Genomic DNA, 21696 nt, shown 5'->3' on the forward strand with positions numbered 1-21696 from the left:
ATGAGGCCGGCATGGGCCATGAACAGTGACATGGTTCATGAATCTGGGCTGTAGACCAAAGCCATGCTGCCTGGAATAAGTTTGAGTCTTCCCTCTACCCTTGACCTCTGAGGACCCAGACTCTATCCTATGTCCCAGCCAGGGCCTGGGCAGCTTCTGGGAGCTTCCTATCTAGTATTCTGGCAGCACTAATGGTCACGAGTCCTCAGCCATGATCTGGTCTGCAAGGCTGTGATGAAATGAGCATGTGTACCCTGTGCCAATCTGAGGGCAGTCAGGGTGGAAATGCTTCAAGCAGGGCATTCTTTCAGCAATGTGACTCTCTGGTCACCCTTCCACTATGGGGGGAGGGATGCTGGCACTGAAATACAGAGAGGCTGTTAATTAGGATTTGTTTGGTCAGTCTGGTAGAGAATTGAACAGCAGATTAAGTAGCCCTGGCCCTACCTCACCAAGGGTTACAAAGCCATTTGGAGGCAGATGTGGGGCTAGAAGCTGACCCCTGACTCCTAGGCTTCTTTTCCTCCTTCTCCTCTCCCTTCGGCCCCACTCCCTGTGGGTGCCAGGAGTCTTGCTCAGCTCTGAGGCTGGCAGGGTGGACAGTGGCTTGAGTCCCTCACAATTGGATGCAGGCTGCTCCAGGCACGATGAGTAGTTTCTCCCACCCTGGCTATAAGGACCCCACCCCAAGGCCACCAAATCCCAGCCTGCAGGCATTGGGCACATCTGTGGGGGGAGGGGATTTTTGTTGTGTTTGACTTAAAGATTTGGTTGCCACTGAGTGGGGGCAAGTGGCATACAGGACATCTAGGTCACTGTCATCAAGGGCCACAGAGGGAAAGCTGAAAACCCACTGTGGCTGTGGGGAACATTAACCTCCAGTTTCGAATCACGCTTCATGGAGCAAAGACACATTTGAGGTTATCCAAGTTAAGATAGTATGCAGGAACTCATATGGAGACATTACCAAAGGCCGTCCAGACAGGCCTACCTGGCCCAGAAATGTGGTCTTAGCAGCCAGACTGCCCAGGTTTGAATCCTAGCTGCTCTACTTTGCCACCTTCTGAGGGCTCTCTGCTTCAGTTTCCCCATCTGTGAAATTAGCATGTTCCTGACTCATAAAGCTGATTTGAAGACAAAAATAAGACAATGTGAGTGAAGCACGCATGGGTTGATCAGAGTGAGCCCTTATTACTTCATACACACTGCTGTCATCATGAAGAAGGGTGCTGCAGAATTCTAGGGCTCAGGGATTCAGGCCTTTTGCATCAAGCTGTTCTCCACCTTTGCTCTTGCCTGGTTCCCTCACTGTCACTGTCCCACTCTGTCTTGCACATTCAATTCCCACAGTTGTACACACAGTTTTCTTTAGCTCACCTGTGGGCAGAAGTTGTGCCCCTGTCTGCTAGCGGTAGAGGAGCCCAGCTCCTGGTCAGATGCGTGAGGCCAGGATGATGAGGGGGGGTGTCACACAGAACACAGCGAGGGACTGCTGTGCAGGCTTTGCTGGCTGCCTTGGTCACAAAGGGGTGTGGGTACTCAGAACCTTCCCAGCCAAAAGGAAAAAAAGAAGTCCTTGATCACCATTGGCATCTGGGCCAAAGTGTGACCTAAATGAACTGCTGTGAGTAGCAGAAGGTAAGGATGGAGGCTGGACTCTCATTTCAGTAAAGGAGAAAGTCTCTTACCAGGGACTTCTGGCAGCAGGCAACCCAGTGTTCCCCTGGGGCTTGCTAAACAGGGGATCTTGATAGGCTATGGTAGCTGTGATGCTTAATTTTACGTGTCAACTTGACTGACCTAAGGGATGACCACATAGCTGGTAACACATTATTTCTGGGTGTGTCTGTGAGGATGTTTCTGGAAGAGCACAGCATTTGAGTCAGTAGACTGAGTTAAGCAAACTCACCCTCCCCAGGGCCTCATCCATTACCATGTAACTGATTCTCTCTCACTTCTTGTGCTATGTCCACCATCTCCTGCCCCCAGACATTGGAGGTCCTGGTTCTTGGGTCTTTGCACTCAGACTGAATGGCACCAGGGGCTTTCCTGAGTTTCTAGCTTGTACATGGCAGATTGTGGGACTTCCCTTATTTATTTATTCTTCTAATATGTGTTCTGTTTCTCCAGAGAACACTGACAAATTCATAGGCCCACAGTTGGGAGCCTTTCTGGGTCTCCTGCAACTCTTTCTCCACAATCTCATAGATACTCCCTTTCAGACATATGGATGGCTTTCTCCATGGCCTCCATGCTGGCTTATCCAGGAGGCCCTTCAGGTCTGCCCTATCTCTGAATATCCTTGCTGCCACCCCAGGAAAAAGCACCATTGCCTCTTTCCTGGACCTTAGCTTCCCCACATCCATGCTCTATATTTCCTACATGGGGAGCTTTAAAACACATATAGGGTTGCATCACCCTCCCTGCTTATCTGTCCATTCCCTGACCCTGCCCCTTTCCCTTCCCAGCCTCCCAGTTTTAGCTAAGCTCTCTCCAGCCCCTCTGGGTATTTGCATATACCATTCTCTCTCTCCCTCTCTAAAAGTGACCTTCCATGTTGCCCTCCACAACTACATGAGATCCTCTTCATGATCTCTTCTTACCTTTCACTATAGTAATTATTTGCACAGTAACTACTGCTTAGTTCTTTTATTTAACTGAACTTCTGACGTCTTCCTCACAATGTGGTATCCATGAGCATAGGCACATTATGGGCTGAGTCATGTCCCCCAAATTCCTATGTTGAAATCCTAATCCCCATACTCAGAACATGACTGTACTTGGAGATAGGGCCCTTAAAGGAGTAACTGAGTTAACATGAAGTCACTGGGGGACCTAATTCAATATGACCGGTGTCCTCAAAAGAAGAGGAAAAATGCACACATATACACACTGAAGAAAGATCATGTAAAGACACAGGGAGAAGATAACCATCTACCAGCCAGGGAGAAAGGCCTCAGAATAAATCACCCCTGCAGACACAGTGATCTCAGATTTCCAGCCTCTAGACTGTGAGGAAATATATATGTGTGTTGTTTGTGTCACCCAGTCTGTTGTCCTTTATTATTGCAGCCCTCGCAGACTGATACAGATACCATGGGTTTGTTCACCTCTGTTCTCGTAGCAGCAAACATGGTATTTTCTGACTGACCTGCTGGGGCCCCACTGGGCAGAAGCTCCAGAGAGGCTTGCATCTCTGCTTGGCACTTTGTCTCCATCTCTGTGAGCCTGGATCCTGCCATGAGGAATCTTGGAAAATAATTGTTGAATGAATGAACAGAAATGGGAGGGGTGAAGAGGAGACACACAGATGCAGACTGAATGTCCTAAAATGACCTTGATGAAATAGGCACCATCCCCAGGTTTCTTCTGGCAGAAATGTGTGTGCCCCTTTCCCATACAGGAGGAACGAGTCCTTTGCCTACTGTGTGGACATTGCCCACTTTTGCCAATAATTTCCAGGCAGGAAACAGCTCAAATCTTGTCCTTGAGTGGGCTGGATCCCTCTGCCATGTGCTTCCAAAGCCTGCTCTTCTTAGGCACAGCTCTTCTTGTGTTTGTGGATCTTTGTTCTGCATGGGCCTGCCTTTCCAGATTGTAAACTATGCCTTTCCTTGCCCTATCTCTAGAACCAACATGACACTTGCGAGTGTGTTACGTGCGTTCTCTCATGCATGGAGGGGTGCAGACTGGAGCATTTTCTGGATTGTGGGTGGGTGCATTTCCTCCATAACAATTCCTTTCTGTATCCTGGCTTTTACCTGGTTCTATTTTTTAGAACATTAGAACATGACTTCCTCCAAACGCAAGACTCTTTCTCCACCTTCATATGTTCAAGTCTGTTGGTATTTCTTGTGGGACTTATTCTAGATCCAGTTTTTATATATCATTTTCATAAATGTGGCCCAGTGACTCTCTGATGATCCATTTTCTCAGACTTTGCTGAGGGATTTCTGGGGACAGTGTCATGGGGAGAAGGTGGGCCTGCAAAGTTTTTATCTTGCAAGTCATGGTTTTCTCCTGTTTTGCTCCCAGCACGTCAGGACACCCTCTCAACCTATGTGGTTTGTGTGGGTGAAAGCTCAGGGACAGTCTTTATCTAAGGTCTCATCAGTCAGCATATTGCTGCCCTCTGTCCCCCGTAGCTGAGTCAGGGAGATCATCATGGTTTCAGACTGAAATAGAGGTGATCAATCACAGGATTTTGACTTGGGACCACTGGGAAAGGGAAGCTCTCTTTCTGTAGGGACAACTAAGCTCTTAGTCCTCCTAAACCTGCTGGTGACAATATTACTGTGACATGGGGACAGCCTGCCTGAGAAGGGAGCCAACATGGAGGACAGCAAATACAAGAGATACGTAAGAGCAGCATATGAATGCCTGGATTCACCTGATGCAGTTTCATCATTGGCATTTGGGCAAGGCAGTCTTCAGGGTGTGGGGCTATTATACACATTGCAAAATGTTCAACATCCCCAGTTCCCACCAGTAAAATGTGGATAGTTTCTCCAGTCATCGTAACAACCAGAACCACTTCCATCATTTCCACATATATCAGATGACTTCCTTGACTTTTCAAATACTTGAGTCAAGAATCTCCCCATTTTTCTTCAGTTGTTTTTTTTGCATTTTCAAATGAAAGGGCCCTTACTAATGACACTGTCACAGCTCTTTTTGGTGTCTGTGACTTAATCCTTAGCATGCCAGTCGATCTTGACGTACGTAGCCTGTCAGAGCACAGAACTAACTTAGAGGAGCCCATGGCTACACAGGCACCTGTCAACATGGACAAAAAAAGTTACCAGATTCTAGTTCTAGAAAACAGCACTGTGAATAGGCTTCAGTGTGGTCGGGCAAGCTTTGGAGTTGGGTTGACAACAATTCGACCTGAATCAAGGCACCTCCAGCTCACAGGACGAAGAGTCACTCTCTTGTGGGCATCTGAGTGTGACCTCCTTGGAGGAGTTAAGAGAACAAATTGGGAGTGTATTATCAAATGGAAATGAGAAGGTAGCTCCAACAATGTGTTCAAATCAGTAAGGATCTTGACAAGATCCACAGAGATGGTGACTGGGTCAGTGCTTTCTCTGAGCAGGACATGCTTTAGGAGGACTTCTGTGTTCTGCCTCTACGTATAGGGTCTGAGCAAGAGGAGACACATTTTCACAGACTTATAAGGGAACTTGGGGTACACTTGTTCATCTTTCCCTCTAGTATGGGCCCAGGTGTACTCCCTCAGGCACAGCTCACAGCAGGTCACTCCCAGATAATAATCATCAACAGCCCCTCTGCCTGTGGGGCATAGCACAGATGTCCTTTGTCCTGGCATGTGGTCTCACCCCAGGCATTGAGCATTGTGCTGCCTTCATCTCTCCATCTGTGAATTCGGCGGGTGGTTAGTGCAGACAGCAGAGCAAGTGTTGGTTGCCATAACTGTTTTAGGATTTCTGCAGCATTGAAGAAAAAGCAGATATTGGAAGTCCTGGCTCTGTCACTTATTTAACACAGAGCTAATAAGATAATGTTACCAAGTCTCTATTTCTTTATCTATAAAATGACGGTGTTTAAGGACAGAGTGAGATGATGTTTGTGAAGACATTTTGTATATAAAAGGCTTTGGATAGTACCTCTATTTGGAAAGCCTGGGCTCCTGCTCCTGAGAATCCTTAAGGATTGTTCAGGCCGCTCTCCTGGATTTGCCATCGTGTTGTCTTTACAGCTCTACTGGGAGCTAACTGCTCCCCCTCTCCGTCCTCACCCTGCAACACCCCGGGGGGCTTTGTGTGGGGAAGTTTACATGAAGGGCTGGCCCACTGAGCTTCTCCCCTGGGAAATAAGTCCCAGTGCTGCCTCAGCACGAATATGCAACCTTGTTGGTATTAGTTAGAGGGACATGCAACCCTTGCTTACAAAGTTCACTGAGACCAAAGCCTCACTAAAGCCCCAGTACACTAATGCATGATGGGAAATGTCTGCTTTGTAGACTGAGTGGTTGAGCTGTCCCAGCAAGCACACTGTTCTCCCATTGAGTGTTAGACCAGCAAAGGGAAATTAGTCCTGTTTGTTCAGTTAGTATGGGTTCAGAACATGGGGTTGTGTTATGGGATTGGAGTGTAAAATGGCACAGGCCCTGAGGGGTTGGTATATCCATCTCTAGAGTCAGGATATCCCTGTTGGTCAGTCTTGCTGCACTGGCCTGCCAGGCACCCTATCCTGACAGACAGTGATGGACACTGCCCACTTGTCTTCTGGCCTTGCTCTTCCCATGTTCCCTACAGAGGGCAGAGGATTAGCACCCAGCTTTGGACTTGGAGAAGTAGGCTTGAATTCAAGTCCCATGAGCTATGTGATCTGGAGCAATTATTTCTCCCTCTTCAAACCTTGATTGCTCATGTAGCAAACGAAGATAAGAACATCTTTTACCAGGCTTGTTGGGAGAGGTAGGTGAACATGTGCTATGCTTCCTTACTGGAGTACTGGGTCCTCACTGTCCTCCCTACCTGTAACTCATGATATGTTATCTGATCTTGTACAAGTTCATTTAATTTGTATAGAAGAGTAAAGTTTTTTGGTTTTTTGTTTTTTTTTTTTTTTTGCTAAGCTTCTTTCTAGTTCAAGCATGCATACGATAGCCAAAGAATATAGGCATTTGTGTTGCCTAAGAAGGCAGTGAAAGCCTATTTCTGGAAACATCTGACAGATGTTAGGCTGCCCAGACAGCCCTCTGCCAAGCAGTAGTCTATCTGGCTGGTTTGGGTCAGGTCTACCTTTCTGGAGGTTGGCAGTCTCCTGAAGTCCCCTCTGTTGGTGGCTTCCAGGTCTTCTCTACGCGGTGATCCCAAGGGCCAGACAGACCAGCAAGTGCTGGTCTGAGAGGTCAATACCAGACACTTCTGGTTGCCAGGAACTTGAATTGCTACTGACACAAAAAACTTTCCCACAACAAGGAATGTGAGTCATCTGCAGAAAGTCAAGGGGGCAAACCTTTCAGGCAAATGAACCCCTGAAGGGAGCTAGGGGTCCTTCAACTGTGGCTCGATACTTACCAGCCAGCCAGTGGATCTCTGGCACAGGCTTAGTAGTCTGCTCAGTCTGCTCAGTGGCCCACCACCCTGACACAAATTCATGTCTCCCACAAGGGGGCACTCTTAGGTGACAGGTGTATGAGCCAGCAGGCTGGCCAGCAGGGACATGGGGTGGTGCCTGCCAAGTTTTGCTCCTATCAAGCTAGGTGTTTCTGCTCAAGCCCTCTCAGACCTTGCCCCACCCTCACTGCTCCCACCACCCAGATACGAGACCTCTCCATGTTAATTTTTATTTAAAGACTCAGAAACACAGGCATCACAGTTTGTCAACACTGTGAATTCTTCCAAAATCACACACTGACATTCATGTATAACAAAAACATTGGTCTGTGCATGTGTGTGTGAACTGTGCAAAGTGCAAAAAAATTCTCAGACAGGCAGCTGAGCATATTTGGGACACTGGAGTCAGGGAAGCTCTTGCCTGGCTCTGGTTCTCCACCTCCCTCCCATTATTTTTTGGGGCCTTATGTACCCATCATCTTGGTGTCCACTGACCTCTCTCAGTGGTGGCTGTGGACTCTACTATGCTCCTCAAGCAAGTCACCCTGGCTGCCAAATACCACTGCACAACCAAGATGTGTAAGTCCCTGGGCCAGGGTGAAATGTGAGGGTTTCAGACAAGGTATTGTTTTACCTTCGTAAACAAAATGAATGTGTCCTTTGAAGAAGATGGCTTGAAGGAAAGGTCTAATCCTTCTCTTGTCTGCAGGTTAAATGATCATAAAGACTGATGAATCTGACTAAACGTGTTTGAAAACTCAGCCTAAAATTTGGGGCCTATTTTGTACCTGCCTGCCCTCTGGGTACCTGGTATTTGCTCTAGGAGCTCCTCCTGAGAGGATACCTGGCAGGCTGGGCCTATGGCATTGCTTTCTTTCCTAAGTCAGTACCAATGGCCACCCCTGACTCTGTTATGAGTGGCAACAGCTGATGCCTTGCAAAGGCCCTGGTCATTTTTCCCAGCTCTGCTGTGAGGGGTGCTGGGCCCAGTGGGCTGCCGCCTCACCCATAGTTGCTGAGCTGTTCAGCACTTCCCATCTACCATGAGCGTCATGTGGTTAGTAGCCAGGAAAGAAAAGAAGGTCCAAGTTAGTTTATCCTGTTGCTTGGTAAAGCTGTCGGTATTTTTAAAAAGACTTTTTTTATGTGGAGAAATGAGTTAATCCTGGTTTCAGTGGAGAACACTCGCCTCAGTCAACATATTAATCCATGCATGTTTTTGGTGACGACATGACTTTAAACACGCACACAATTTTTGCAATTAAGTTTGCAGCTCATGGCAAATAGGTACCCTCTGGTTGTCATTAACTCATGCACAAGGCTCCCTATGTTTAAATTGTATTTTTTCTGATACAGAACAAATTTTTCAATTCTATTAAGTCTATTATCAGAGAGGAAACAAGCCTTTCTTTAGGGTGATCCCACCAGCATGCTAACCCTTGAGGCAGTAATGCAGAGTAGGAACTCTGAAAATAAGCATTTGTATTTGGAAGCATCACGCCAGGCAAGGGAATGTTTGTGGATCTCATCACATCCCTAAAAATCAGGGAGGTCTTATGTTACCAAAGGCTAATTTATTCAGCCTAATTTAAACCTGAGTGGTTTTTTAAAAATATAGAGAAGGTTTACAAACTGTGACTGAACAGCTAAGAATGTATTCCTAATGTTGGGAACTGCCCTGCCTGGTTTCAGAAGCTGTAAGCCCCCATGGCTAAGGCTGAGTGAGAGACCTTGGGACCATAAGCCACTGAAGAGACGAAGCTTATCTCCCTGGCAGGAGTACCGCCTCTGCCCACTTTACTTCACCCTGCCTGGCCCCCAGTGCATGACCGGTTAGCCAATGACAGGTACGATTCCTCAAGGGAGGGACGACCTAAGACAGGCACAATCATGAGGGGGCTCTCAGGGAAGGACTTGGGAGCTATAGTAAAAGGGGTGATGGACCCTCACCCCTCAGCTTTGACATAGCCTGAGTCCTCATTCTGTCCACAAAAAGTCTCCTAATCTCTTGGCTGCCTTACTTCCCCTGCTCGACCTAAGCCTGAAACAATGCTGGAGGTGGGTGCAGCCCTGTGCTGGAAAGGGCAGGTTCCCCAGGGAGATCAGGTCTAAGAAAGAATGCATTAAATCCTGTGAAACCTGCTTTGCTAATACCCTCAATTTAAATGATAAGGGTCCAAGCCTGAAATGAGCTTGTTTCCCCAAAGTTTTATGGCCCGTTAGCCATCTGACCCTAACTCAAAATAAGCCCTCATAGTTCTTTGAATGTTATCTATTGTTTGATCATTACTGCCTGACACTGATTGATGGGCTTAATCTGAGAATGTGGGTCTTTGGAGCTCACTGATTATAATGCTCTGTGTACTTTGACGCACTTGCAAATTATTTTCCCAGGGTCGTGTGAGAGACCAGCAAGTAGCAAGCTTTGTGGGATCTATAGTGGTCCTAACTAAAAACAAGGGGGAAATATAGGAGACTGTTCTGAGTGGTGTGGGCCCAGCTCCACTCAAAAAAGCCAGTGGGGAGTGAGGTTTGGCACACAGGACCTGAGCCCATGGATAGGTTTTCCTGTGGGGAATCAGGACTGCATTGTACCTAGGCTGCTATGAGGCTTGCTTTTGCTAAAACTCCCCCCCACCCCTGAATTGAGGCAGCAAACGCTTACTTGCATATCTTTAAAGTAACTTCCTAAAATCTATGCTAAACCTTCTAAGGATGAGTGTAACCAGTTCAACCACTTTTCCCTTTACATTTGCAAATATCCTTGTTTTTTGATGTAATTAACAACATCCTCTCCTTTGTTTTCTGTAAAAGGTAACCCCCAAAATGAACCTGTGCATAATAAATGAGGACCATCCTCAATGTAATGTGCCCAGCAAAGCAATAAAAGCCTGTCAGGCAAGGGTCAGGGAGCTCTCCTCTTGAGAGAATGGCTGTGCTTCCCTTTTCCTCCACAGGATTTCTGTAGTCCGTGTGAATTTGTCCACTGCTGCCACAACACAGAGATCCATCCTAAGGTGTGAATCTCTTGAAAACAAAGACTGCCTCATGACAGGGCTGCTGTAGGCTGTGTCTGTGACTCTAGGCTGTTGGGCCTGTGAATATGTCTCTTGGACCTCACCTAGGGGAAGACCCCCAGGTCAGAGATGTCCCTTCCTCTTTTCACTCCATTCCCGCTCCCAGATTCCTCCAGTCTGCAGAGATGACTCATTCCTGTCACCCTCGTCGTACCTCTAATATCTAGACCAAGGTTCACGCTGCCTGATAGGGGAGCAGTTATGTATTTTTTTTTTAAAAGGCAAAACCTTCACAAGGTTTTTGTAGACTTTGAAGGCTCACATTTGAACTGTGGTAAAAACTACACATTTCAATAGTCAGAAATCATAATTTGATAATGCTCATTGTAGTCATGTCATTAAAGCAAAAAAAGGGAAATTCTACATTTTAAGGCTGGGGTTGACCTTCATGTCCTTTGTACTGCCACGCAAAAGGCAGTTACAGTGCCTTTTACTCCAAATATTTCCAATTCATGAATAATAATTATCACTGTCTAAACAAAGCATGGGAATTTGGTAATGGTTTAAAGAAATTGGCTTTTTCCAAACTCCCTTACATCCCTTAAATGGATTCCCTCTTATCCCACAGAACAGCAGCCTACACTGTGATGTTGAGAATGTGGACTTTTCAGAGTTCTCCAAAATTCGTGTAGTAAATATAAAAATTCTGCCTATTTGATGTTTTCTCAGACATTTTTTCTTTCAAGCTCAACCAAGTCATCACAAAAAGGCAGCACCAGATGTATGAAAAATAGGCAATGTGTGACTGATTAAAAATATATAAAGTCTAACAGCTTTACATTAAAAAGATATTAGAAAGAAGTGATGCAAAGGGACAGTGGTGGCCAACAAAAAGTGTTGTTCACAATACCGGCAGAGACAGAGCCCAAAGGGAGCTGCGTGAGCCCCACAGGAGCTGTGTGCTGCTTTCCCAGGACAGTGGTGCCTCTGTGGAGGCCCATGGCCAGCAACACCCTTGCTGAGTGGCCAGAAGGCAGGTGACTGAGGTATAAAGAGAGGTGATGGAGCAATCTGAACCCCGCGCGTAGCCCAGACAGCACGTGAAGACATTCTACAAATGGTCTGGTCCCATGCCCACTGCCTGCCCAGCAGCCCTCTGTAGCTCCCAGACTTGCACCAGGAGACACAAGGACATGGCTACTAGTCAGAAGTCACAGCAGCAAGTCCACCTGCATTAGCATCTCCCTCTCTCTTCAAAGTGTTTCTTTACAGTTCACATAGAAGTAGTAGGCATCTTGTCCAAGAATAACCCCAGGGTGTGCTCTCAGTTGGGGGCTGTGAGTATAGGCATGACCTCCACACCCTTGGGCCCCCGCCCCAGGTTATGGTGTCCCCTGCCAGGGGCCTTAGAAGGCATCTGAGGCCCTTGGGTGTTGTGACTCTCTTTGCATCTTGGGGCTTCCTGGAAGGCCTTCTTCCCTGGTGATGGGCTGTGGAGAGTTCATCCTCATAAGCTCTCGACGAAACTGCCCGGGAAGAGGCCTGTGCGGCCATTCCTCTGCAGGGTCCCCTTGTACCAGCCATCCTCACGTTTCTTGTGTACAAACACAATGTCGCCTTCCTTCAGCTCTATCTCCGCCTCACTCTGGGGTGGGTACGACACCACCACTCGGTACCTGAAGGGAAAGGGGGGACAAACACCACAATAGGTGAGCCTGACCCAGACAGGCTGGAGGATGAGCCAGGGTCAGGCTCACCCACTGTCTGCTGCAAGATCTCTCTTTTCATTTTCTTTTCCACCTCTTGGTGTAAACGGTTGTAATTTGGGGTACTATTCCCACTTGAAAAACAATTCTATTTATCTTTAATTTTGATTTTTCTAAAACTTTTTCATTTTTATTAAAAATTACAATAATTTTTCCCTTTGATATCTTTTAGATTCTAACCTATGCAGCTGGAACATCTCCACCCCAGGTGCAGTCCCTCCATGTCACATTCTTCTTTCAGACTGCGGCCTTCCATGGGGTGGGAGGGAGCGGGGGCAGCCCCTTCAGGCCTGCGTCAGGCATTGGGTAAGGACAGAACACTTGGCTGTATCCTGCCTTCTGACCTGTCCTGGCACAGGACCCTGTACTAGTACCCTCAGCTCCTAAATGTCAGTCTCGCTGTCTGAAGAACAGGGAGGTGGAGGACACCTCTCAGGCAGGTGCCCCACATGAGCTGTAAAGATGCTTTGGATGCAGTGTTGATAAAATGGTCATTCTTTTTCAAAATCATAAGATGTTGTGGCCTTAGTACCTGAGTTGGCTGAGATCACATCATAAATAAGGCCCAATTTTTCACACACTTCATTCCTGCAAAACCTGAGGTCCTCCCTGAGGCCTCCAAACTCTGCACACTTCATTTTCAGAACAACATGACATATAATCCAAGTGGTGACATGACCTGCTGGGCACCTGCAGGGGGACCTGGGGACCTGAACTCTGACCAGACCAGCACAGCCCCTGAGGACCCCAGGAGGCCTCAGCAGGTCCAGCACTAGGTGGACACCAGTTGCTGTTCCTTAGAGCTGCCCCTCAATAGCTCCCTGGATCTGAGACAGGGGTCTGACCCTCTCTGGCATCTTGCCAAGAGCCCCAGCGTCAGCACAGGCAAGTCTGGCACACATCTCACCCCCACACCTGTTTTTTAAGCCTCAGAAGAGGATGAGGAAGGCTCAAAAGAGCTTTGCTCTCTCTGAGGAGCAGCCTTCTAAAACACTATCAATAACAAACCAGCGGGGACCTCTGTGCCCATATCCCTCACCACCCCCAGCCTGGCAGGTGTTGGCCTGTTCCCACCACTCCAGCCAACTGAACCTTCCTGCCCCTCCGGGAACTCACAGGGGTGTGTGTGCTCTGGCATCAGACTGGGTCCTGGATGATGTATAGGGGGTGCTGGGTGCAGGAGTTGGGGTCTCCAGGACAAAGTCCAAGCACTAAAAGTGAACGTGTTTGGTGGCAGGCTAGGTGTAGCCACTTTTACTCCCTGAAAACCCCTAGCTGAATGTTGCTACAGACATGGGTAGGCTGAGGCAGGCTGAAGGGGACTCGGTAGCCAGGCCAAGGTGCCCAATAATTGTTCCCCAACTGACCAGGCAACGTCCCGAGGGCAATGCCTGGGCTGCCTGGGAGGGCAAGCATTGAGTCACTCTTGTACACATTCTCCCAGTAACCTTACCATGTGTGTCCCCATGGGTCTCTTACGGGCTACAGCACTTGCCCTACTGCAGGCTCCCAGTTTTATCTTCATTCCACTTCAGACTGCTGTCTACTAGGCAGCCACAGCAGTGAACACATAAGGTAGGTCACAGCCCTCTGCTCAGAAAGCTGTAGTGGTCTCCTCTCAGAATAGAAGCCAAAGTTGGGAAAAGACTTCTGTGTTCCTGTTGCCCTCTGAACACATCTGTTCTCCTGTACTTCCCTCCTCCACAGCCTAGGGCACCCACCTGAGGGCTCCTGCAGAGCTGCTCCCTCTGCCCACAATGCTATTCTCCACCTGCCCCAGAGCACTTCCCACCTTCTGCGGGCCTTGCCATGACCTATTTACCATACTTGTTGTGGGTTCTCCATGCTGGCGTGCCAGCCCTGTGATGGGTGGCAGGAACTGTGGTCCCTTGCTCTCTGCTGTGTCCAGCACCCAGAACAGCCCAGCACACAGTAACTGCTCAGGCCAGTTACTGCCCTGCTAGGACACACTGGAGGGGAGGCTATAGGGCTGGGAGAGGGACTGGAGGAAATGGGGTTGAAGGTGTTGGAGGAGCAGAAAGGGCAGAAGCTGGATGAGTGCCAGCTAGGGACCAGAAGTTTCTGCTGCTCTCAGAGTGAGAGGCTGAGCAGTGAGCAGTGGGGTCAGCAGAACCTGCAGCTCCATGCCAGCATCCCAATAAAGAGCTCCTGCCCCCACTTGTCTCCTCTTAACAGGTGACCCAGTCCCCAGAAGGCCAGTAGTCCCATCTGTGGGCAATGAAAGATAATAGGAGTGAAAGTGTGTGCAAGGGGCTTGGTGGGGAGAACAAGTCTGTCCTGCCATTTCTCTGCTTGGGGGCTGAGGCTTGCTCCATGGCTGTCTCAGCTCTGAGGTCTGTGGATGCAGCTCCTGAGCAGTGGGACCTGCCTAATCCACAGGGCCATGGGCCCTCTTCCTGCAAACCCCAGGGCATATCACCAAGTCTAGTCACACAGATGATATGCACCTCCACTGTTGTCCACCATACCCATCTCGTGTTTTCCTTCTACTGAAGAAGGCTATGGGAACCCCATGAAGCAGTGAAGGATCCCCTGTCCAGGATTAGAAGGATCCCCTGACCACTTGGAGGAGACACCACCCTGCTGCACCCTCATCCCTTGCAGCATCCAGGCCATGGTCGGGGCTCACTGGTTGGATGGGAAAGGTAGGAGTCTCCTTTCCCCTCAGTCTTCCTTGGGCTGCCAGCCAGCTGTAAAGGCCTGTCCCCCTGTCCCTGTCTCTCCCTATCAACCACAGCCACACAAATGGCCCCTGGAGTCCCACAGCAGGCTGTCCTAAGGGTTCTCTCAAGGGGTTCCATATGTGGAGCCTTTCACCTGGTACAGTCTGGTTTTTATGAAACTAGGACATTCATTGTAAAACAAAGAGATCCCAAGTCAGCCTTTCTCATGGTGTCAGGACCTTGGCACAGATCCTGTGTCCATCCTGTACCTACTTGCAGAGATGCTGGGGGAATAGGCCAGGAAATTTGCATTTTCAACAAATTCTAGGGGAGAATGCTTACATACTGATGTCTGAGAATTGACATGCTGAGTAAAAAAAACAGAGAAGACTTCATCTTCCCTTAGTTCCACCTGTTCACAGAGCCTAGAGCACTGGCCTGTCTGGGTTGGAATACAAAAGTCAGGGTTCAGGGCAGCTGGAGTTGGCACTGGTGCTCGGGGATGATGCACAGGCAGAGCAGACCCAGGCCCAGCAGGAGTTTGGGGACAGCGAGGAAGGTGGCTCTGGGGGCTAACTTGGCAGGCATGCAGAGCTCCTCCCTCTGAGGGAGCGGGGCCAGCCATGTACTCTAAATGACGTGGAATAGCTGCAGGTGCAGGACATCAGGGCCAGTTTCCACTGATGTCCTTGGGAGTAAAAAGCTGGCTTTTGGAATGTGGAGGAGGAGGGAAAGGAGAGTGTGAGTTTTGCCCTCCCAGCCCAGTGATGCAAACAGCTGCCTGCCAGGCCACTCCCTGAAGGAGGACAGATGGGTGGCCTGTGAGATCAGCCAGCACTGCACACAGACTGCGCCATTCCCAGGCCTCTGGCACCCAGGCTGGGTGTGCAAATACCAAGACCAGTCCTGGTCCTCCCTGTGGCTTTCTGCCATCCTCAACTCCTTTCCAAACACTTGCCTCCTTCCCTCAATTTCCCAAGGAAAGGAAAAGCAAAGAGTGAGATGGTTTCTCATACTCTGAACAAAAGATTCGATTTTTGCTTCAACTGCCAGATTTGAAACAAACAAGAAAATGTGTTAGGAAATGTAATGTATTAGGGAAAAAAGTGATTTGGTGCTTCTGAGCAATTAAATAACTTAATAAGCTCAAATGGATGACGTAGGATGAATACATATAAGACAAGCATTTAACATGCCTGTCCAGATCATTCCAAGACTGAGCCATTCTTCCTGCTGCATTAAAGTAATTGATACTTCCTGTTATGGACACAGACTGCCAACAGACACTTGAGGATGGCAGCTACTCTGGGTCATTATCATGGAGTCACAAATCAATGAGAGACTGTCCTGCACTGAGGTAAGTTATATCAAACATAGCTTGTTTTCAGACATAGGACTCAGAATCAAAAAGCTCAAAATCAGATGGAATTCTTCCCAGTGCATATTGCAATTAGCCTCATTTGTGAGGTTTGGAGTGTCCTCCTCCCGTGTCATCTGCTCTCCTCCCTGACAACAGGGATCACAGGGGGGCCCTCCACCTGGCAGGCTTTTCAGAGCATTTGCTTCTGCACTGTTGAGGACCCATGGTCCCCAAGTTGGTGGAATGTGCTCACAACAGAGCAGTGTCCCTCTAGGAAATGTTAAGGACACATCTATACTCTAGACATTACACTCTAATATCAACATGTATTTTAGTTGCCTATTGCTGCTATAACAAAGTTCCACAAATTTAGTGGCATAATAAAACACAACTTTCTTATCTTGTGATTCTTTATGTCATCCCAACAGTCTCACAGGGATAAAATCAAAGTCTCAGCAGGGCTGGTTCCTTTAGGAGGCCCCATGGGAGATTATGCCCCTGTCCTTTTCCAGCTCCTTGGAACTGCCCACATGCCTGGGCTGGAGACTCCTTTTTTCCATCTTCAAGGACAACAAGGGTGAGTGGGTCTTTCTCCCATCATATCACTGTATCCTTCTCTTTTGTACCCCCCCTTCCACATAAAAGGACTCTTGTGGTCACAGTAGGCTCACTCGGATAATATGGAATAATCTCGCTTGGGGGAATTGGGGCACAGACATCTCTGGGAGCCATTATTCTGTCTACCATGACACATAATACATACATCAAAGCCAAAAACTTTACATCCTGACAAAGCCAAACAACTTACAAGCCAGCAAGATGTGAGGGTGAATAGATTGCCTGTGTGAACATAGGGGAAAAAAGACTGTGGCTATCAAAATAGGAGAGGGCATAGCAGGCAGCACTGGAAGAATCATTATCTATTACTATATACATCATATGATATAATAGTATATATATCATTTCTTTTTACAAATTTTAAAATATTTTTTCTTTTATTGGTTTTAGAGAAAGGGGAAGGGAGGGAGAAGGAGAGGGAGAGAAACGTTGATGTGAGAAACATTGATCGGTTGCCTCTTGCACCTGCCCCAACTGGGGAGGGAACCCACAACCTAGGCAAGTGTCCTGATGGAGAATTGAACCAGTGACCTTCGGGTTTGCAGGACAATGCTCAATCAACTGAGCCACACCAGCCAGGGCTGTCATTCCATATATTTTTGTTGCTGTTGTATATGTGCTCATAATTTTCCAGATATTAATCTAGGTGTTTTACAAATATTATAACTATCAGGTAGGTATTATTATCCCCTATTTTATATATGGGGGAACTGAGGCTCAAAAAAACCCCTTATTTGGGGTGAAATTGCCAATAAGTAGCAAGTGTGATTGCTCAAAGCCACTCAGAAACATTGCCAAGATACAAGACAGAGAGGGCAAGCATCTGGAGAATGAGGGTAGTGAGGTGGCTGCCTAGGAACACAGCCAGACCTGTCCAGGGCTGGCATATTTCTGCTGGGGAGACAGGGCATTAGTTATGAAACCACATCCCATTGTGATCTCCCAAAGCAACTTCCAGAAATGTGGCTCCCTCTGCACACTGTCCACAGGGCATGAATATGTCCAGATTCCCAAATGTTAGGTTTCCTGGGAAGGGTTGTAAACTGGCCCTCTGGTTTACACATCAGTCTTGTGGGCTTGGCTCTTACAGGTCTCCTGTTGTCTTCCCCAAACCTGAGGGGATAGATGGTCAGACCCAGGGTGGTTTGTACTTAGGAGACCTCAGTGAGATGCAGACAGTGGCTCTGCTGCACATGGTGCCTAGCAGTGCCAGGCAAGAGGGGGCACCCCTCCTCAGCGTGTTGGTGGTGGCAGCCTGAGTCTGAGACCCAGCCTGCCCTCTACCTGTTCTCCCATCTCCACAATCATAAAGTGGCCTTGCACACAGTGGGCTCTCCTCAGAGGACCCCATAGAAAGGATTCCTGTCACAGCCACTTGCCTCTTCACAAGCCTGCATGGCCTGAGTCCAAGTGCTTTTAGGAGTAGCCTCAGCCTGGACAGTGATCATTTCCATTGTCATGTCCTTAGCTTTCACCTGCCAGGAGTTCTCAAGACAAAGTGGCTTACGCATGAGGAGGTTGGTCACTAGTGAGCTGTGCAGAGTGCTGGGGACAAGAGGGCACCAAGAGGCTCTGGGTACCATAACCCACTGTCTAGTTGGAATATTCAGAGAATGTGAAGAATCTTCTGAATCTTCTAGGTAATCATAGACTTCTGTGATTTTTTTCTAACAAGGTCTTTAAAGACATTTTTAAGCAGTCTGGAAGTTGTAGGATCTGGGAAAGAACAGAAACCTAGGGAAGACATGAGAGCAGGTTTGAAATATCTAGAAGTTTGCCAACAACTTTGTGATCTAGGGAGGAAGGACCAGAACCCGTATTCAGAAATCACAGGCAGCCAGGGGTTGGTTCCACAGAGGAGCAGCCCAAAGTTGGAGGAGGCTCCCCTGGAAAGAAAAGGGAGGGTGAAAAGAGAGAGAGAGAGAGAGAGAGAGAGAGACCAAGAGAGACAAACTGGTGAAACTGGTGTGTGTGCGCTGTGGTGTGTCAGGTGTGTAGGGTGCCTGTTTGTGTGGTCTTGTTGGGAACCTCCCTAACTGGTTTCAGAAGCTGTAACCTTGGCTAAGGCTGAATAAGAGACCTTGGGACCATAAGCCACTAAGGAGAAGCTTATCTTCCTGGCAGGGGCACCGCCTCTGCCCCCTTTATTTCAACCTGTTTGGCCCCTAGCAGATGACTGGTTAGCCGGTGACAGGTAAGCTTCCTCAAGGGAGGGATGACCTAAGACAGGCACGGTCACTGAAGGGCCCTCAGGGAAGGACTTGGGGGTCTATAGAAAAAGGGGGTGATGGACCCTCACCCCTCAGCTTTGACATAGCCTCAGTCCTCATTCTGTCTGCAAAAAGTCTCCTAATCTCTTGGCTCCTTGCTTCCCCTGCCTGACTTAAGCCTGAAACAATGCCAGAGGGTGGTGCAGCCCTGGGCAGGAACAGGTGGTTCCCTGGGGCAATCAGGCCTAAGAAAGAATGCATAAAATCCTGTGACACCTGCTTTGCTAAGAATGCCCTCAATTTTCTGATAAGGGTCCAAGAACAAAATGAGTTCATTTCCCAAAGTTTTATGGCTCTTTAGCTAACTGACCTTGACTCAGAATAAGCCCTCACAGTTCTTTGAATGTTATCTATTATTTGATCATTACTACCTGACAATGATTGATGAGCTTTACCTGTATTCCTGTGCAAATTGAACCCAATAAAAGCTCATTGAGGAACAGGCTCAAGGTCTGTCTCCTTTGAGAGATTGGCCAACTCTTCTTCCCAAGCAGATCATGTCTTGGTAGACTTATTCTCATCCGTGGCAGCTGGGGAGGCTCTGCAGGCGGAGCCCCCACCACATGGTCTGTTTGTATATTAGTGGTGTGTGTTAGTGTGGTGTGTGTGCTTGAGTGGTACATTTGTGTACTGTGTATGTCTGGGTGGGGTATATGTTTGTGTAGTGTATTTGTGGTGTGTGTACTTATTATATGGTATCTGTTCGGTGTGTTTGAATGTATTTGTAGTGTGTATCTGTGTATGTATGTTTGTGTGGTCTGCGAAATTTTCGTGGTGTGTTTGTGGAGTGAAAGTGTATAGTGTGTGGTGTGTTTGTAGTGTTTGGTGATTGTGTTTTGTGTATTTGAGGTTTGTGTTTGTGTATTTCTGTGATGTTTTAGTTGTGTAGGTGCTCGTGTGGTATTTTTTTGTGTTGTGAAGTTTTTATGGTGTGTGTTTGGTGTGATGAATTTGTTTGACAGGTGTTTGCGTGGTGTGCGTGTATTTGTAGGGGGTGTGTTTTTGTAGTGATGTGTTGTTTGTGTTATTTTTGCAGTGTATGTTAATTTGTGCAGAGTATTGTGTGCTGTTTTTTGTGTGTTGCATATATGAGGTTTGAGTTTGTATTTGACTATTTACGTGAACTTTCGATGGTGAGTGTGTTTGAGCAGTATTTTTGTGTGTTGTGGTGTAGTGTTTGTGAGGTATGTGTTTGTAAATATAGTGTATATTTATGTTTGTATGTCTTTGTATTTGTAATGCCTGTGTTTGTATATGTGTGTTATTCATGCATTGTGTATACTTGTGTGGTATTTGTGTGGTGTGTGTGTTGTTTATATGGTGTTTGTGGCCTGTATGGTATTTGCATGCTTAGGTGGTATTTGTGATGTGTAGTGATAGTGTGGCGTTTGTGATTATGTGGTGTGTATTATTTGAGTGGTGTTTGTGTTTTGTGTGTTTTTAGGGTGTTTCGTTTGTGTAGTATATGTGGTTTGTGTGGTGTAGTTTGTTTATTTGTAGTGTTTGTATGTTTGTCTAATATTTGTGTGCTATGTTTGTGGTGTTTATTTCATGTGTTTGTGTTTTATTTGTGTGTTTGCATGGTGTGTTTGGGTGTTTTAAATGTTTATGTGACATTTCTGTGTTTGTGTGGTGTTTGTAAGGATTACATGTTTGAGTGGTGTATATTGCATTTGTTTGTGTGTTTACAAGGTATGTGCTTACACAGCATTTGTGTGTTAAGTGTATTTTTGTGTTATTTCTTATTATGTGGTGCATGGTGTTCTGTAGTATGTGTAGGTTTGTGTGATGTGTGTGTTGTTTGGTGTTTTGGTGTGATGTGTGTTTGTGCTGTGCTATGTTTTGTGGTGTGCTTGTGTATTAGTGGTATGTGTTTGCATAGTGTGTGATGTGTGGTATTTGTGTAGTGGTGTTTCTGTTGTGTTTGTGTGTTGTATGTGTTTCAGTGGTGAGTGGTATATGTGTATTTGTGGTGTGGGTGTTGTGGGTTTATGTAGTGTTTCCATGATGTGTTTGTGAGATGTGTCATATTTGTGTGCTGTGCATTTGTGGTGTGTTATCATTGTGTGGTTTGATGTTTTTGTAGCTTATATATTTAGTGTGTTTGTTTTTGTGTAATATATGTGTTGTGTTGTGTTGTTTGTGTGGTATGTGTTTATGTGGTGTGTATCATGTGTAATGTGTATTTGAGGTGTGTGTTTGTGTGTTTTTGTGTGTTGTTTTTGTGATGTGTGTTTGTGTTATGGTGTGTCTGTTGTGTGTATAAAATATGTGTGGTTTGTGTGTTAGTGTGATTTTTGTGTAATTATGATGTCTGTTTTTGTGTGTTTAGTGTTTAATGTTTTTATAGTGAGTGGTATATGTATTTGTGGTTTATGTTTGTATACTGTGTATGTTTATGTGCTGTGTAATTATGCATATTTGTATGTTTTAATTTTTTGTGTGCTGCATGGTGTTTGGTGTGTGTTTCTGTGATGTGAGTAGTGTGTTTGCTTGGATGCTATGTGGTGCTTTTGTGTTTGTGTGGTATGTTTTTTGTGGTTTGTGTCTGCCTATGTGGTGTGTGTTGTTCGTGTGTGTTGTGTTTGCACTGTGTGTGGTGTTTGTGTGTTGTGCTCATGTATTTCTAGTTTTTGTGCCATGTAGTATTTGTATGATATATATGGTGTATATTTGTGGTGTTGGGCTTATGTGTGTTTGTGTATGCTTATGTGGTGTGTGTGTGTGAGTAGTATTGTTATGATGTTTGTGTGGTATGTTTCTGTAGTGTGTGGTTTTTAAGATATGTGTTTCTTTGTTGTGGTATTTGTTGTATGTGTCAATGTGGTGTTTTTGTATATTTGTGGTCTGTGTTTGTGTGTTATGGTGTTTGTGTCAAATGTAGTTATATGGTACT

The 21696-nt window shown here is 46.8% G+C and overlaps 1 protein-coding gene across 5 annotated transcripts in view; it reads right to left on the reverse strand.

The window, feature by feature from the left end:
• Positions 1-7308: 7308 nt before the first annotated feature.
• The window catches only part of SH3RF3 (SH3 domain containing ring finger 3), a 399165-nt gene continuing 384777 nt past the window's right edge, over positions 7309-21696 (reverse strand). For 4 of the 5 annotated variants that reach the window (XM_053920589.1, XM_024552410.3, XM_053920587.1 and 1 more), the window contains one exon: positions 7309-11778. In XM_053920589.1, coding sequence (XP_053776564.1) covers positions 11610-11778 — 169 coding nt within the window. In that variant the 3' untranslated portion in view covers positions 7309-11609. The remainder of the gene's footprint in view (positions 11779-21696) is intronic. The other variant, XM_053920590.1, reaches the window with a different exon arrangement.

Source organism: Desmodus rotundus, chromosome 3 (assembly GCF_022682495.2).
Source record: "Desmodus rotundus isolate HL8 chromosome 3, HLdesRot8A.1, whole genome shotgun sequence".
Taxonomy (NCBI): domain Eukaryota; kingdom Metazoa; phylum Chordata; class Mammalia; order Chiroptera; family Phyllostomidae; genus Desmodus; species Desmodus rotundus.